The following is a 17,527-nucleotide window of genomic DNA, read 5'->3' on the forward strand; positions in this document are numbered from 1 at the left end:
AATTTATTTGTAATACTCCAACAGTACTTTCTTTTCTCTTACATTTAGCCAATTTGGGGATCCAAGTTGGTTCTATAAAAGGTTACTTGGCAGCGCTATCTATCTTTAAGCGCTCCTCGGAAGAGGTGTCCTATTTTAAAATGCCTTTAGACATCCAATTCTTGAAGGGGCTGACAAATGTATACCCTCCAACACCTTTTCAGGTGCCCATCTGGGATTTAAATTTAGTCTTAACATTTCTCATGTGTGCTCCTTTCAAGCCTTTACATTCTTGTCCATTGAGACTGCTCACTATTGAGACAATTCTGCTAGTGGCTAGAACATCAGCCCGCAGGGTAAGTGAGTTGCAGGCACTGTCTTGTAAGCCTCCTCACACCATTTTACATGGGGACAAGGTTATCCTAGAAGTCAAACCATCTTTCTTGCCTAAAATAGTGTCTGATTTTCATCTGTCACAAATAATTCTTACCTTCCTTTTATCCTCCACCTCACACTAGTAAGGAAGAGGAAAGGTTGCATAGACTGCACCCAAAAAGGGCTCTGTTTCTATATTTCCAGATTGGCAAATCTCCGACAATGTGACCAACTATTTGTTGGATATACTGGGCACAAATTGGGCCGTGCAGTATCCAAACAAACTTTATCCAGATGGATAATTCTAGCAATCTCTGAATGCTATAAACAGGCTGGGAAAGAGCATCCAGATGGATTAAGGACCCATTCAACCAGAGGCACGGCAACTTCCACGGCACTTCAGAGGGGTGTCCCGGTGCAGGATATTTGTGCTGCGGCCACCTGGTCGTCAATGCACACCTTTTGTGAAGCATTATTGCTTGGACTCCACCTCATATCAAGGAGGGCTATTTACAAAGGCTGTCCTTCATTCAGTCCATAACTAAAATTTCCAGTACTCCCACCTCCAAATTTACCACTGCTATGGGAGTTTATCATAAAATGAGGAATACGTGGGTGGACACAATCCATTCGAAGAACAAGTTACTTACCAACTGTAACGTTCTTTCGATTGGATGTTCTTCCCACGTATTCCTCATCGACCCTCCCAACCTACCCCTCCGTACAGTTTACGCAAGTTGCACTTAACTTCCTTAAGAGCCTGAGGACTTAAGACCTGATTAGCTGTTGCGACCATGAACACCGTCAAAACAGAACTGAGGTAACCGGCGCTGCTCGAGCCCTTTATACAGCGGATGATGTCGATGCTGGGCGGCGGCCCTCGAGGGACTTCGACTCCGCGGTCTCGACTACAGCGCCCCTTGGTGAAAAAATGTTTCCGAAGCAGCAGAGCTGGGATACGATTATCATAAGATGAAGAATACATGGGAGGAACATCCAATCGAAAGTACGTTACAGTTGGTAAGTAACTTTATCTAAACCGAAATCTAAGATGGGAGCAAGCTACGACCATCAAATAATAAGGCAGTCCTAGTGGCGTCTTGTCAAAATTAAAAAGGGCCTATACTAAAAAAACCTATAGGCTGTATGTACCACTAAGTTACAAAAAGAGTGTTGGATAATGTTTACCAGAAAAGAAAGAAGTGTTCACAAAATAAGTCAGGATGGTATGGCTGGGTCTCGCTTCCCCAGGTTTTAGCACGGGGGCAAGGCAGGACTTTTGAGCACATCACACTCCTGACCTCTCAGCACGAGGTTCACAATTCCAGTTCAATGATCCCAGAACATTTAGGAGTCGAGTCTCTTTTCTACAAATTCTCTTGCCTTAGAAGGCCTGATGGATCAAAACAACAAACAAATCTTGCACCTTGTGCGATGGCTCTTCGCCCCTCGGATATCCCTCTGCCGGGCTTGGATCCTCCTTGCAGCTTGGGTCTCTCCTCGTCGGGTTCCCTACGGCCTTTCAAATGCACCTTGCAATATTCAAGGGTCTTAATGTCTTTTTTAAATCACTTCCTACTGCGGACAACCCTCGTCCGGGTTCTCGCTTGTCGCACAATGTTCACAGGTATATTACTCTTCACTCCAACTCGCAGGCATCCCTCTGCCGGTTTCACGTTTGCCAAATGCACAGTTCACTTTGTTTTATCAAAATGCAGGATTCATTCTCATTAGCTTTTCCCTTGGCATCCCTCCGTAGGGTTCACATAGCCATTTTTGTATACAGTTCATGATCTGCCCATCTCATCTGAAAGCCGGGGTTCCCTTTTCCTAGCTTTCTTTCGGCATCCCTCCGTCGGGTTGACACTTGCCTTATTTTATAATACATTCTCTTCAGAAAGTGGGGGGGGGTTCCCTTCCCCTAGCTTTCTCTTGGCAATGGGTCAGAGACTTTCGAGATTTGACGTGACCCTTGTAGGACCACTCCGACACCTCACGCCCCCCTTTCTTAGGGCCTTCTGGTACCTGCAGTTTCACTACATGAGGGCCAGCGAGAGTCCTTCACTGGGCACTTCTACGGCTGGCCCTTCTCTGGGCTTTCTCAAAAGTTCAAACACGCAAGTTCGTTGTTCTCAAGTTCTTGCGTTCATCTAGTATTGCCACTTGCAACCTTGGGCTTAAAGGCAGCTCAGTTTCCCATCAGCCTCCTCCGACTCGCAGACTTTCTTGAGTCCGCTTGGCTTGCTGCTGGAGTCAAGGACGGTACTACGGTAGCCAGCATGCCTCCCCCGTCTGTGTTATCAATACAGGAGGCCCCCGTGCACCGTTGACATTTGTTGCTCCACACGTCAGCTATCTCTGCCGGTCTTGTCATTCCCTTTTTGCAATTCCCCCTTCTGCATCCCTCCTGGTCTTACCGCCTTTCTCCTCCGTTTGAACTGCCGGTTTGGTGTAGCTGTTTCCTCATGCATTCGGCCTTGCTCGAAGTGTGCTCCTGTGCTCTGCCTTTTATCCCTACATGGACGGTAAAGGGCCGTCAGTTGTGCGTGGTTATTGTCAATTGACTTACTCTGCCTGACCGGTGTGTTGGGACATGTCAGGTAAACGGCTCTGGTGCTAGTGTGCTGTCTGTTACGGTGTGAGAAAATGTTTGGGGCGGGGGTACCACGTCTCAACCTGGAGTGGCCCCCTTCCACTCCAGGAAGACAGCTTCATCCAGGTGATATTCCCCCACTGGTCCACCCCAGGAACTGGATCCAAAAGTGATGGCCGTGTCCTGGCCACCTGGATGACAGATCCCCGGAGACCAGTGAGACACCTTTGGGTTTCTCACAGTGTGGAGTGAGACATCTAGAAATGGAGAATGAGACACAGCACGAGACACATAGAAAGTGAGATAAATGGAGAAGTAGGAATATGGTGTTGAAGGACACACAGTGTGCAATTAATTGAAATGGGTCAATGGGCCTCGGCCGGACTCAAGCGCAAGAGCAATTTTAAGCTATAGTGTAAAGTGCCCAGGACCGTAGATTGTTGGAGAGCCATGTAGGAGACCCTTGTATCCGCATCTGGAGAGCATGTTGCAGAGTTCTCAATCTACAGTTTAATTCTTCTCACGCAGATTCATTATGAAGACGTCTGTACCCAAGATGGCTGCTCGAACGAGCTCCCTGAGGATTGTAGCTCTTATGGTAGAGCTTTGTGTTTGACATCTTATATTGTGAAAATACTGTACGCTTTTATATGGCACGTGCAATCATGCCCTGGCGCAACATTTAAACCTCAAATGAGGCCACCCCTGACCTCTTGATATGATTTGTAATCCGCACACCAGCGCAGAGTGTCACCTGGGGCATCTCCATAGTGGTCATGGACTGGCATTTCACGTTTGTGAGATGGGGGCAAAACCGTGGACACAAAGTGAGGACAGGAGCTGCTATTTATGAAGGGACAAATGGTGGCAGGCATTGGGTTGTTTTCACTTTATAGATGGGTTTCCTTTGGTAGGATAAAATGGTAGCCTGACGGAGTGGGATGAGACTGCTGCAGTGATGCCCCCACCTGTCGCAGCGACTAGAGGGGCTGGGTGCCACCACCCGCTCCTTGATGCAGGGCCTTAGAGTGGCATAGGTGAATCTTCTATCCATGTCAACAACACTCCGGTCTAGGGGTGAGGACATGACAAATGTGTCCTCTTGTGACATGGGACCTTTTAAGGGATGCAATGCAGAAGTGTCGTCAATTTAAGGAGGTGGTTACGTTTATTTTTACCTCTGTGGTTTTCTTTTGGTTCGTTTTGGTAAAATCCCCTACTGTTTAATTTTTTTAATGTTCATCATTTTTAGAAGAGAGTTCACGTCAAAGAGGCGTAAGAGAGGGGATTAGAGGGGGACAGATGAACCAAAAATTCTGTGTGTGTGGAGTCTGAGATGGGAGGAAGAACAAGTGTGCGGCGCGACATCAAGGTGGTCTGCCAGGAGCTACCTCGAACTAAGGTGGAAAGAAGGTTGGTAGACTCGAAGAGAGATCCCTTTGGTACGTGCAAACATTGGGCGATGAGCAGGAAATCAAGAGTGGTCTGAACCCCTCCACCCCCATAGGATCAGGGCAATTGGGCAAGAAGGTGGTCATGTGCCCACCAAACGTCTTCCAACATATCTGCCTGACTGCAACCCAGAACCAACTGCTTAACCTGTGAAAACCAAGTGATGGCTTCCTTTTTTGTAAATGCGTTGGGCTATGTTATAACGCAAAGTAGAGTTCATCCTAGGGCAGGTTGGGGAGGGGGTCCTGCAACCTGGGGCTCTCCAGATATCCAGATGTTTTGGACTACAACTCCCATAATCCTTGACCATTGGCTACATCGAATGGGAGTTGCAGTATTTGGAGATGCATGGGTTGTAGACCCCCGCCCTAGGGTGAATACCTGCACCAACAGTGACTGCCCAGAGACGACCACAGCGAGAATCAGCTTTGCTATTCAGAAATATGTATTAAGATACATCAAGGGTATTCATCCCTTCTCCCCAAGGGAGAGCCACCCACCCTTGAGGCTAGGAAGTTGAGCCCGCTCTGCAACACCCTGCCTAGAGGTCGAGGCAAGTGGGACCTCACCAGGAGAGACGCCCCACCCCCTTTGGGGACAAGGACTCCTGCTCCTGTGTGTTTGAGCGTCACGCTGGCGCTGGGTTCCTCTTCGCCGGGGCTCTTGCTTGGATCTTGAAGCCAGACTGCCAATGTAGGTGTTGAGAAGTTGATGCGGAGCAGGGAACCAACCCAACACCCTCCCCTAGCTCTGGGACAGGGGTCAGTGCTGAGTGAGCTTCCAAAGCCACGGGACGGCACTTCCCTTATTTACGTGGCGTTGGAACAATGCAAGCACTGACAGGGAAGACCTCGGAGAATCTGGATGGTATAAGAAGGCTGCGCAGGCAAATTATACCTTTGGAAGTGCAGAGCAAAGTCGATGAAGCTCAACCAGAAAGGACTCCACAGGATACACAAGCTTGCAGAGGTGGCAGGCAGCAGGAGGAAACCCAAGGCAGGCAGAGGGCTGAGACGAGGGGCCCAAGGCAGGCAACAGGAGGGAGACTGGGAGGAGAACAGACCTGGAGAGGACCGAAGGAGCAGAGCAGGACCAAGAAGCAAGCAGAGCATGCAGACAGGAGCAGAGAGGAGGGAACCAAGCAGGACAGGGGAAGAACAACTAGCACAAGGAGCGTAAGCCAACAGGGAACGTACTAGCTGTGAACCGCGTTGAGACGCGCAGTCTCGGCTGGCTCGGGTCTTGATATAGTGCTACAGGGCGAAGTGAGGCTTGGAGGGCAAGCGGAAATGTCCGCATAGCCAAAACAATGGCGGTGCCCTGACAAGCGGAATCCCGCAAGCAACCATAGCCCTCAGGCAGTCAGGCTAGGCAGCGAACATTATATCAATCAGCAGGTCAAGGGTGGGTGTTAGCCTGGCACATATGGCATTTACATCATCCACAGCATATACTTCCATAGACTTCCGTGATGTTCAACAGTAATTCCATACACTTAACATGGCCGCCGCAATACCCATTTACAAGTAGCAGCACAGTTCTATTCATATTTGCAGAGGAGCTACTTGAGCCCCGCCTCTGCTGAAAGGCTACCAGCGTTTCTCCTCACAGAACCTGTGAAGAAAAAGAGATAATAGAGACATTAGTTTTACGAAAAGCTAAAGAGTACCATAGTTCGCAGAAGAGACTTACCCGATAGAAGTTATCTCGGACGCTGTTATCTTCAGTTAAGAATTTTTACTCGCTCGCAGCATCTTCAGTCAGATGTTTCTTGCACAGCCACTGCATCTTCCAAAGGTTTTTTCCTCAGCTTTCCAAAAACCTGCAGACAACACAAGGTATTTAATTAAAAAACAACAGTTTAACAGAGAAGACGTTTTTATAAGCGTTTACGTACCTGAAGGTTCTTCAAGTTTTCACCTCACAGTTGTTACCACGCTCCACCTAAAAGGCTGCAGTTACACCGTAATGGCGAACGTACGTTTTAAGAAAATGTTCTCATCCTGAGTAATTCTGCAGCGATCCGCAGCCATAATTCTTTCCCTGAATTCCTAGAACCTGCGAAAAGGAGAACAAGAACAAAAGTAATTAGAAGGAGAGATCTCTCCAAAGTATGAATCAATTCAAGCCCTTAAAGATTTCAGTATCTTCACCTGCTCACTTACCCAAGACTAATTCTAAAAAGAATAGACATTTCAAGGCAAGAAGCTATAGAGTTCATCAGCAACCCAAGTTACCATTGTTTATAATAATAATAATTATTTATCCATCTCAACGCGGCCCTGTAGAAAAGCAGGATGAAGAGTTCCACAATAATACAACACAGGTGAGAGGGGAATTCAGTCCTAGACTTTGAAGGGAGTGAATTAAGGGAATACGCATCCCATGAAGTATTATCTTAGTTAATAGATGTTATAACCTTTCTATTTTTTTTTTTTTTGTTTTTTTGTTCAAACAAAAAGAATCCTAAAGGCTCCAAGGTATCGGGTCCACAGGCTGGGAAGGTATTACGCTCCCAAGGAGTCCAGGTAACAGTTGCACCATTGTGGGAAAACTGCCATCTTGGATAGATGCACTGGGAGGGGAATCCCGCAAGCCCTTCGCCTCCAAGCAGAATGGCGGGTAAGTGGCGTGACACTCTGAGGTACTCCCTGCACCAGAAAACATGAAGGCATATATATGGGAATGTCAAACCATAACATCTATCATAACTGGGACAATGAAGAAGCAAACAGATGCTCTCATTTGGAAGGAAAAGAAACTGTGTCTTTAAGCTGAATTATCCAATCCACTGAGGTACTACTGAGACCAGTGAATTGAAATATGAAGACTCGCCAGACATGAAGTGAGAAAGGGGAGAGGGCGGGAAGCGAGAGAAGAAGCTGTTGCCAAGCAGGAGAGGTCACCTGGTTATGTGACGTTGAGAGGAGACGGATACGCAGCCGGACGCGGCTCCCGCGAGATACAAACACTTGCTGGGAGGCAGCAAGGCGAATGCTGATAAGCCAGCGTAGCTGCGAGGCTGAGAAAGAATACGATAAGTGGGCCTTACAAAGCAGGGATCCTGAGAAGGTGCAAGCCAAGGGAGGCTTGAGATGTGGTGGTGGCAGCTCACTGTTACCATACTGAGTCGCCTAGCGAATGAACGAAGAGTAGATGTGAGAGATGCTAAGGAAAGTGGAAACCACCGTGCGGTGGAGAAGCAAAGCCAATGTAAAGCCTGTAAGAAGCCCAGAAAGTTTTTTCTGATAAAGAGAAAGGGAACAGGAAACTGGGGAGGCCCGGGACGATCCGCCACAAGCATTTGAACTGGCTAACTCGTCTCCGTGATATTGAGAAAGCCGTGAGAGGAAGTTTGCTGAAATTGAACTTTAAAAGTCTGAGAAAGAAAATGATACAATTAAGGCTCATGGGAACTGTGAATTGCTTGATAAACCTGAACTGTACGTGTGTAAGGAAATGTGAGATAACATATCGTGAAAAAGAGAAAACTGAAAGTGAGAAAAGCACAACTTCAATATTCATGAATGCGAGTGATCCGAGTAAAAGAGGATATAGAGATACTTGAAGGGCTGGGTTATAAAGGGCATATATCTCGACCATGCCAAGCGGAGAGAATCAATTTTATAGCAAAAGGTGACGAATGGGAGGTAAGAAAGCGAGAATATGAAGAGTGTAAGGCTTGAATAGCCTTGGGGATCAATCGGTCTGAATCATGGACACTTGGGCCCAAAAGGAGAAACAAGCGGGCCAGTTTGAGTAAATGACTTTATGAACTGATAGTGGCCAAAGAATCTGGAAAGATCTTCTATTAAGAATAGAAGTGTGGAAAGCACCAAGCAGCAGAAGGGAGTCCTTCTCCTGCCCTTTTGTTTTGTTGAATTAGTGATGGGGTCAGATGGGTAGAGTTTGGGTGGTGGACTTATACTTTTGAACATTGAGAGAGACTACTGATGAGTACCTTAGTTATACCTTTGGGTAGAGAATCCCCCCATTCCTTTAGGGATGGCTAGGCCTGTACATTTATTCTTTAATAAAACCTGAAGTAACAATGTCCTTGAAGAGTCTGTGACCTTCTGATCCTCCACAGTACCCACAAACTCCAAAGATCTGCAAAAAGGAGAATTGCATTGTCCATGATAGATGGTGAAGGACAACAGGGAAAGATATTTTTTTTGAGACTTCAGAACCTGTGGAAAAAATAGCCATTCTGACAATTATCTCTGAATACACTTGAAATGTGAAAGTCTTTGAATAGAGAGCGAGAGAGAGAGAAAACGCACAGCGTTGGGTCAGTAGATTAAGGTACAGAAAAGGAGTGAGCTAGATAGAGGTAGATGGATATAGATGGTGTCTCAAAAGGAATGGGTAGGAATACATGGAAATAGATAATAAGGGATAGATGGGTAGCTACCGCAATACAAATGGGTGGAGAGACCAGTAGACCGATGAGTAGTAAAAGAGAGGGAGACGGCTAAAGAGGGATAGATTAATAGATCAGTTGGGATTTTATATAGTGCAGTCACTGAAATGTTCATCTCTTGAGGCTGACTAGAAAGCTGTTTCTATTTAACTCGTCCCTACTCGTCTAGGGGGGAGCCCCTTCCCATGAGGCCTCTACCTGATCATCGCCTTGGGGGGTGGTATTCAGTGGGATGATCTCATGTGGAGGAATTCGCTGCTCTCCTGCCCTCACCCCCCATGGGACTAGGGATGACTCTTCGGGGAAAATGCAGTACACCCAACCTACATTTCAACCTCTGCCCCCTGGGCACAGTACACTAGTCCCCCACACTTCCATGTACTTTTGTAGAATGGATAGTCCAACCCCCTGTGAGAACCACTGAGACAAGGAAGAGTAGGAACTACCTGCCTGATGTATCCTGGAAAACTGGGACGATGAAGAGTCCAGCAAACCGAATAGAGTGAACATATTCATACTGGGATGAAGATGTTTGCAGCCATGAAAGTGTCCTGCAGAACCATAGTAAGCGTTTGAGTCTATATGCTCAGGGTGGGAGCATATAGACTGAGGAAGGACTCTGGACATTGTTCGACCCTCCCTGGAGGAACGCGATGGGAAGCTCTCCCTCCATCAGCAGAGAAGGAGAAAGCTACGGTGGAAGAGAGGGCTGAGGATCGGGATGTGAGAGCGGCTCAAGGGATGTCCTCTTTTGGTCTGCAAGTGGCAGACTGATCAGAACGTTGGAGAGACGGATGCAAGGTGGAAACAAGCAGCTGTGCCTATGTGGAGAGAGCCTCCAGCCGCCCAGATCTCGCCGCTGCAGTCATGGAGGAACCCGTGAGCCAACAAGAAAGCAGGAAGCCGAATCAAGCAGAGGAAACCTCCGGTATGGGCAGAGAAGACCCAACCATGAACCACAAAGGTATTGGGGTGTAGGTGGGGGCGTCTGAGAGACAAGGGAAGCCTGAGAAACAGGGCCTGTGACCCAGTGAAAGTTAGAAACTACCTTCAGTAGTATGGTATATTCCTTGTAAAACAAAGTGCCAAGAAGTGTCTGGGACCCTTACCCAATAATGATTTGCCTCCAAAGTCATCTTCATAGTCACAGTACCTAGCCGGGGAGTGAACCAGATGGTCTGTGAAGTCTGTGAACATTGTAAAGAGCTTGAGAAAAACCAGGAGAACGGAGACGTTCCCCGTGGTGTTGATGAACTTTGTGAAAGAAGCCAAAAGAAAGGAGTCATTCTCTTGGCATTGTCAAGAGCCTCGGAAAGGCCAGAGGAAGGGAGTAATTTCCCCTGGTATTGTGAACTGCACGCATAAGGCCAGGAAAAGGAAGTTGTTACTCCTGGCACTGTTTAAGTGTTGAGAAACCTGAGGAGGGTTAGGGGGTTACCCCAAAACTGTAAAAGATACAAGACCTTCTTTTACCATGAGCATTGGCGGAGTGCCAAATCAAGAGAGCTTTTTGAGACTTTTGGTTTTGACCTTTTTGAAGAACATTTCCTTTATCATCACTCGGAAGTGAACTTTGATCAATCATCCAGAAGAAGGGAGCCATTCTTCTGGATTGAAAAGTTCACCACTTTACTTAGTTTTGATTTAGAGTGTCAAGGAAGGAAATAAGTTTTGACACACGACGGTGGACTATTTGCTTCAGACGGAGATCCTGATGGAATCCTTAACATTTAGTTGAGGCAGGGAAACCACTCTTAGAACTAAGATCAGGTAGGGTTTTATCTTTATTTTCTTACAAGTCTTTAGCAACCATCATGCCACCTGTGTCAGTCTCCTCCTTCTGCACCCTTACACTGCCTATGCATTACAATGCAGTGTTTATAAAGCGCAACTTCTTCCATGCATTTATGTAGCCACTTGGAAGTGACTGCTGTTAGTGGGGCAGTTGGAGGGTACGGTGAGTGGATAGTGGCAGTTTGTCATCTTCCCGTTGCAGTTTGCGTGACCGCGCGCTTGCGTGACTGTGCTTGCATGAGTGTGTGCTTGCATGCGTGAATGCGTGTGTTTGCGTCACTGCGTGCTTGCATGTGCGTGTGTGTGTGTGTGTGTGTGTGTGTGTGTGAGACCTTTCACAAAACCCTGATTCATTCTTGATATTTATCGTTTCCTTATGGAAGTGGGCCGGTGAATGGATGGTGGTGTGACTGTGGAGGCTTTGCGGTGAACTACTGGTATTAATTGCTAATTATTGGTCTGTTCCTGCCGCATCCGATAGCCTGCCAATGATCTTGCCAGCCAACAGCTGTTAATCTACTTACTTTGCAATATCAACATGATAAGAAAGGAATTAGAATGGTTCCTGTGCTTCAAAGCATGACTTTGTTGGCTGGATTTATGAGGTTGTGATTTTTAAAGTGTATGTGGGGAGTTCCCTGACTTCCCAATGTTATTATTGGTGATAGCAGGCAGCTAGGGACCTCATTTGTCCGGCTGCTACGCAATGTGCATCCTTAAGAGTGAATGAGGCTCAATCCCATTGGCCCGCTGCCTACCCTGAGATACTGCATCCCCTCACCTAAGGTAGCGTGAATGTAGAAATGCTTTGAAACTGACAGTGCCCAAACAGTACAGAGAGTACTCGCAAGGCACAAATAGCCAGTAAAATAAGGTTACAAATAGTTTTTTAAAATTTGAATTGTTGTTCAACACTGACCTTACGCAGTGTGTCTTGTAGGGCCTTACATGGTCAAAATTAGAGGTGCGCTGTGAAACAGAAGTTGCAAAATGTTTTCCGAACGGCATGGAAATATTCGAATAGACTGGCTATGGCAGGGGAGTTGGTGAGGCTGGCCTATTAGTTAATGTTAAAGGATATTTGTACCGCGCACTATCACCACCGGAGTGGTCTCCTGGCGCTCTGGTGGTTCTGAAAGAAAGGAGGGGTGGGGGGCGGGGGAGTTAGTGGGGATGAGCTGGAGAAGTGCAAGAGAGCAGTGATGTGCTGTTGGGGGGCCTCAGCCCTGAATTCCGTTGGCTGGGCTTGGGGTGTTGTACTGTCGGAGGGCGTTGTGTGCTGTTGTGCGCATCTATGCATCCTTTGTTTTGTTGTTGCAGTGTGAAGTTTGTGCGGATTGCTGTTGTAAGTTTGTGGTTGTGTTTGGTTAGAATTTGAGAGGTTTATGCAGAGGGTGAAGTTGTTAGTGGGTTGGTTAGTTGGCATTCAAAGCTTGAAGTAAGGCGCAAATTCCGTATTTCTAATCGGGTGGCGTGTTGGGCGTCTGTGTCTATTTCCAGCTCAGGGGCTGTACGACACTCACGGTCCCTTTGCAGTATGGTATCCGTTCATCTGCATAATCTTGCCCAGGTCGGGCAACCGGCTTCCTACGTGGCCTCTGTCTGTATGCGGGGCGGGCCGGCGTTAGTGCGTCTCTTGCAGTCTAGCCCAGAAAGCATTCCTAATCTAGTAGGAGGATCGGCATTAGTAGTGGGGAAAGAGGTATGTTTTGAGGCTTTTTCAGAAAGAGGTGATGTAAGAGTGGTGTAGTGGTAGGGTGTTCAGGCTCTGGGTTTGGTTTTGTGTTCGTGTTAGTTTGCAGAGTGTAATGTGCAGGAGATTTTGGCCTGCTTGTCTGGCATTTGTGTGGGTGATGGGTTTCAGTTTGTTGTGAAGGTATGATGGTATTTCATTTGCGAACACGCACATTCTTTGTACAAATAATTCTAGAAAGTCAAGTCAGACTGGTTTTGTGTTTATTTAACATGCTAAGTTCGTATTCTTCCTATCCTTCGACCCAGGAAGAAGTTGTGCAGTTGTCCTCACCTTTTAATCATGTTAGTAAATCAATAGCTAAATAAACACTACAATTGCAAGTTACTCCATAAATGCCTGAGTGAAATGTTCGAATGGTGAGCAGCAGTGGATGTAACTCCATAACCTGTCAGGGCAATTCATGCCCATCACTCCCTTTTGGTACAACCACTGACGACATGTTCCTGCCCTTTTGGGAGTAGTTACTGATCTTAAAATAGTGGTTTGCTCTATGTCAGAAAATGTGTTTCCCTGAAATGTTTGTGAAACTGCTGCTTTTTTGTGATCTCTCAGTACAGTGTGACTTTTCCTTTTTCTTTTCACCCCCCTACAGAGATGCAGTCTGCTGTGGCCAAGGATAGGCCTAGTGCCGGGGTGTGCCCATGCAATGGCAAACCCGCGCAAATGCATAGCCACATGCCTCTGGCTCTCCATTGCTACCCTTCTCCTGTCTGTGTCCTGTGGGGTTGCAGAACCTCCGGAGGGGGATATGCCATCTCTGTCCTGGGCAGTTTGCCTGCAGATTCCCAACGATGCACAGAGCACAGAGAAGCTGGCACATGTGGCGGATGAGCTTGCGCAGACTGCAGGACTCGTGAATAAGGGCCAGATTGGGGAGCTGAAAGACCACTACCTCTTCACAGACTTTGGCAGGCCTGCACACCAAGGTGACCGGGCCAGTGTGAGAGCAGCTGTGGAGACTATCTTGGCACAGCACAACAGTGTGCGCTGGTACACGGAACAAAGGCACCTGAGGCGCTCCAAGCGTAGCGTTACCTTCAATGACCCTAAATACCCCCATCAGTGGCACCTGGTGAGCTGAGTGGTAGTTTGGCTAATATTTTTCTCAATTGTGGTGTTCTGGATCCTCACGCCTACTCAAAAAATCAAAAAAGGGTATTGAAGTCCTCTCCTCCTGATAGTGAGGGATAATGACCCCAATGTTGAATGTGTGGCTCCCACAGACTTCTGTTTAATGCTCCTCAATCCTGGCCTGTGGCATCTCCTGTTATTCCAGCACTAGGGTCCACACTCCAGACCAGTGCACCTCAACTCCTAATATCCCAGCATTGCATTCCACAGACAGTTATGCAAATGCCCCTCACTGTTGACCTGCAGGTTTTTCCTGCTATTCCAGCACTGGAAACTCAAATAAGAACTACTTTGCCAGAGCACCTCCATCTTCACCTCAATCCCGCCTGCTTTTTTACTGCTGGGACTGCCACACTTATTTGCCAATACACATAAGGGCTGACTATTTAATCGCCGGAGGTCTGCAAACAGCTTTCCAGTGCTCCTTAATCTGTACTAAACCTGCTGTTACAGTAAACTTTACATCAGTCCGTTTTTTTTTTTACCTCCTTTGCGCTCAACTCTAGGTAGTCTGGAGGGCTAAAAGAGTGGTTGACTTCATGCCCAACATCTTGCTTTTATCTTTTAGAACAATGTCCGGAGGCCCGGGATGGACATTAATGTTACTGGAGTCTGGGAGAGGAACGTTACGGGTCAAGGAGTAACCGTGGTGGTAGTGGATGATGGAGTTGAGCATACACTAGCCGACATCCACTCAAACTACGTAAGTATGCTCCCTACAGCCAATCAAGCTGCACAAGTACACTCGTATCAACCTAACCGGCATGGGCCCAATGCAATCGTGCACCCAGATTAATGTAGGGCACTTCTGACCTCTACAAACGCCACATGATATGGCATTTGTAACGCGCCTATACACAAGGAATATTCTCCTAATTTTCACCCACAGTTTTAGCTTTCATCCAGAATTCAATTACACACCATTGCATCTCTATGTGATGGTAGAGTTGAACCTGCGTTGTTCAAACGATCTGTCCAGTAGGACGGTGTGGGTTCATTTGGGCCACTTAACTGACTGATGCCCTGTCTCGCTGGTAGCCTTGACCAATGGTACTGGCCAAACTTTCTTTAAAATGTTCACCTTTCCAAAAAATCTGCTTGTTACGACTTAGTTTGCAGTAAGTCATGAACTGCAATTGTTTTGGTGCCCAAGATTATTTTTATTCCACCCTATCCCAGCTACATTCCTACAATAGACTACTGTATTTAACTTCCTGCAAGCTCCATAATAATCTGCAAGCTGCTTCATTTACCAAAGGGAGGACTTTGGAGGTGGGTGTTCTGAGGTTAGCCAGCTCCATGAATTGTCATATGTTTCATCTTAAGAAGCTCGATTATTTTCAGGAAAAGGCACTGTCCTGCGATGTCCAAAGTGATACTACAGAATTGCAGCTGTCAGAGGGCCATCTCCAATTTTCATAAATCTGGGGTAGCCAGCCTGTCCACCTGTAGATATTTTGACCTGCTACTCTGATTAGCCCTCAATAGCATTATCACTGTTGAGAGATCATGGTAGTTGTAGCCTAGAACATCTTGAGGATTGCGGATGACCTACATATGGCCTGGAAAAGATGCCTTAAGGAGAATGGAGAGGGAATAGTAGCATATGGTAGTATGGTGTTAATGCAGACAGCCAAGGCGTGGGTGTTTGGAACTTCAAATGACCTGTAACAGAAGCTGGCACAGAGTGCTGTACCACTGTTATGGTTGCTGTGCTTCCTCATGGTCTGATAGGTATCCTATTGTAATTTTTTTGCATTTGACCCTGTGCATCATTCAGTAAGGAAATGTGCTTATCCTGGTCCTATTACAGAGCCCCGAAGGAAGCTACGATCTAAACTCTAATGACGCAGACCCCATGCCTCACCCGGACAACGAGAACGACAACCACCATGGGACACGCTGTGCTGGTGAGATCGCCGCTGTGCCCAACAACAGCTTCTGTGCTGTGGGTGTGGCCTATGGCAGCCGCGTTGCAGGTATGTGGGTCAAGGACTGCACCCTCGGATTGATTTGAGGTCTTCTCTTACTCTGAAATGTTCAGGTGTGATGTAAGCCCCTTTTTGTCAGTGGCAGCTGTTGCGGTCCTTTTATTCCTATTAATGAAATAAAGCATTAATCCTGAACAAAAGTGGTAGACTTACTTTAAAACATACCAATTGGGGTCTCCCCTTAACCTTGCAATAGGTAGACCCCTGGCCTTCCATATCCAGTCTTCCATTTCCCAAGAACCCCTTTGGTTGCATTTGTGGGTAACTGGCCAGTCAATGGAGAATGATCTCTTAACTTTTGTGTCAAGAAGCAATAGTGTGTAATACAGTGATTTACAAAAGTCCTCTTAGTACTTGCCTCAGTCGGAAACCTACACAAACTACAAGTCATACAAAATAATGCCCTTCGAGCTGCGCTCAACATCCCAAAAAAAAGCACATCACAGCAGTCGCAATAGCAGCACGTTGGCTACCTATCAGAAAATGCATTATCTTCACAAAACTATCACTCATAAGTGCCTTTCTAATGCTGCCCCCTTCCTCTCCCAGAAATTCTCCAGAGCACAATCGACTAGACCCACCAGAACACCCTACTCCCACCGCCTACTCTTACCCAAAGTCTGACGGGCTGAAGCGGGTGGCTCTAGCTTTCCCTTCATTGCAGTGAAACCGTGGAACCCTTCCCCTCACCCCCACACTAAGAGCCTGGGTGTTCCATAAAGCCTTAAGAACACAGCTGTTTGACTGGACCTGTATGTAACACTATTGCTGTTGTCTGTTATCTTGCCTTCCTCTACCTGCATCTCTCCATCATGCATAACACCTCCTGAATAGGCAACCTAACATAGGTATAACCTGTAACCACTCACTATGGAGAACTCACCACCGTCCATGAAAATAACCTGTATCTGTAGCAGCGCCTCAATGCCCTAGAGTTGTTTGCACGCTTTAGAAGTGAAAAGAAATAATGCATTTTAAAATTCATGCAGAAACCTAGTATGACATTATGAAGGATATGCGTTGCATAAAGAAAGCTAAAATAACAGACCCACAAGTTGGGTGTTAGAAACGGAGAAAACCGCTCCTTATTCCACTGAACATCAGGCTGTACAGGGTACAGTACTGTAACAAAATTCCCTTCTTAGATTGAATAGAGAAGTGGATTTTTTTTGCAAAGGAATGCATGTTTTTTTTTTACTGCACGTTGCAGTGTCATTCTTTATGTTCCATATTAATGTGATTGTTTCCTTTTGTCAAGCATGCAGCAGTAAGTTTTCTTTTTTTGTGTGACGTTGCATAAATTCATGTATTGACTGCCAAATGTACTGTCGCACATTCACAGCATGTCACTGATGAGCGGATGTTTACAGTTTTAAAAAAAACTGTTTACAAATCGCTGAGAACATTTTATAAATATGTGCGCACATTTTTAGTAATGGTTTAAGCACCCTGTGGTGCGACATGATCTGACCCCTATCAGTGCAAGGTTATGTGACTACTTTTCATGAATATTTCCAGATGTTTCTCAGAACAGTATTCCATGGAAGACTTCTGGCAATTTTTGTTTTCAAAGCCTGGATATTTCGAGGAAAATATGAAATAGTGTGCACTCCTTAATAATTAGAAACACATTGCAGGTATATTACCTTTGACTACTTTGTTGAAAACAAAGCAGCGATAGTTTACTGTTCAAACTGTTCTATTTATTTTCCTACAATGCTTCCCTGAAAACAGGGTTTACAAGCGGAAATGCAACAATGATGCATGCAACTTGAATATAGAGAAGCACCGCTTTTTCATGTCTATTAATTGCTCTATGTAGGCAGGATTTCAGAAAATGAATATGAAAAATTAGAATATCAAGGGCATAACATCCAGTCATAAAAATAGACTCTTTGAATATACTTCTTCCCTTCACGCCCTACCTACTGTTTCCTACCCCTCTGGCTCCGCGCTCTACTCCCCTTTTGTGTTGTATTCTTAATGTTGCCCAACAATGTACCCCCTAGTTGGGGAGTAGAAATGTGCTAGTC

General features: G+C 46.3%; 1 protein-coding gene across 3 annotated transcripts in view; it reads left to right on the forward strand.

Moving 5' to 3' along the window:
- The window catches only part of PCSK7 (proprotein convertase subtilisin/kexin type 7), a 434,758-nt gene that overhangs the window by 81,295 nt on the left and 335,936 nt on the right, over window positions 1-17,527 (forward strand). For all 3 annotated transcript variants that reach the window (XM_069614474.1, XM_069614475.1, XM_069614476.1), the window contains 3 exons: window positions 12,965-13,444; window positions 14,072-14,206; window positions 15,317-15,482. In XM_069614474.1, coding sequence (XP_069470575.1) covers window positions 12,965-13,444; window positions 14,072-14,206; window positions 15,317-15,482 — 781 coding nt within the window. The remainder of the gene's footprint in view (window positions 1-12,964; window positions 13,445-14,071; window positions 14,207-15,316; window positions 15,483-17,527) is intronic.

This window comes from Ambystoma mexicanum, chromosome 9, assembly GCF_040938575.1.
Source record: "Ambystoma mexicanum isolate Mex_15411 chromosome 9, UKY_AmexF1_1, whole genome shotgun sequence".
NCBI classification, from domain to species: domain Eukaryota; kingdom Metazoa; phylum Chordata; class Amphibia; order Caudata; family Ambystomatidae; genus Ambystoma; species Ambystoma mexicanum.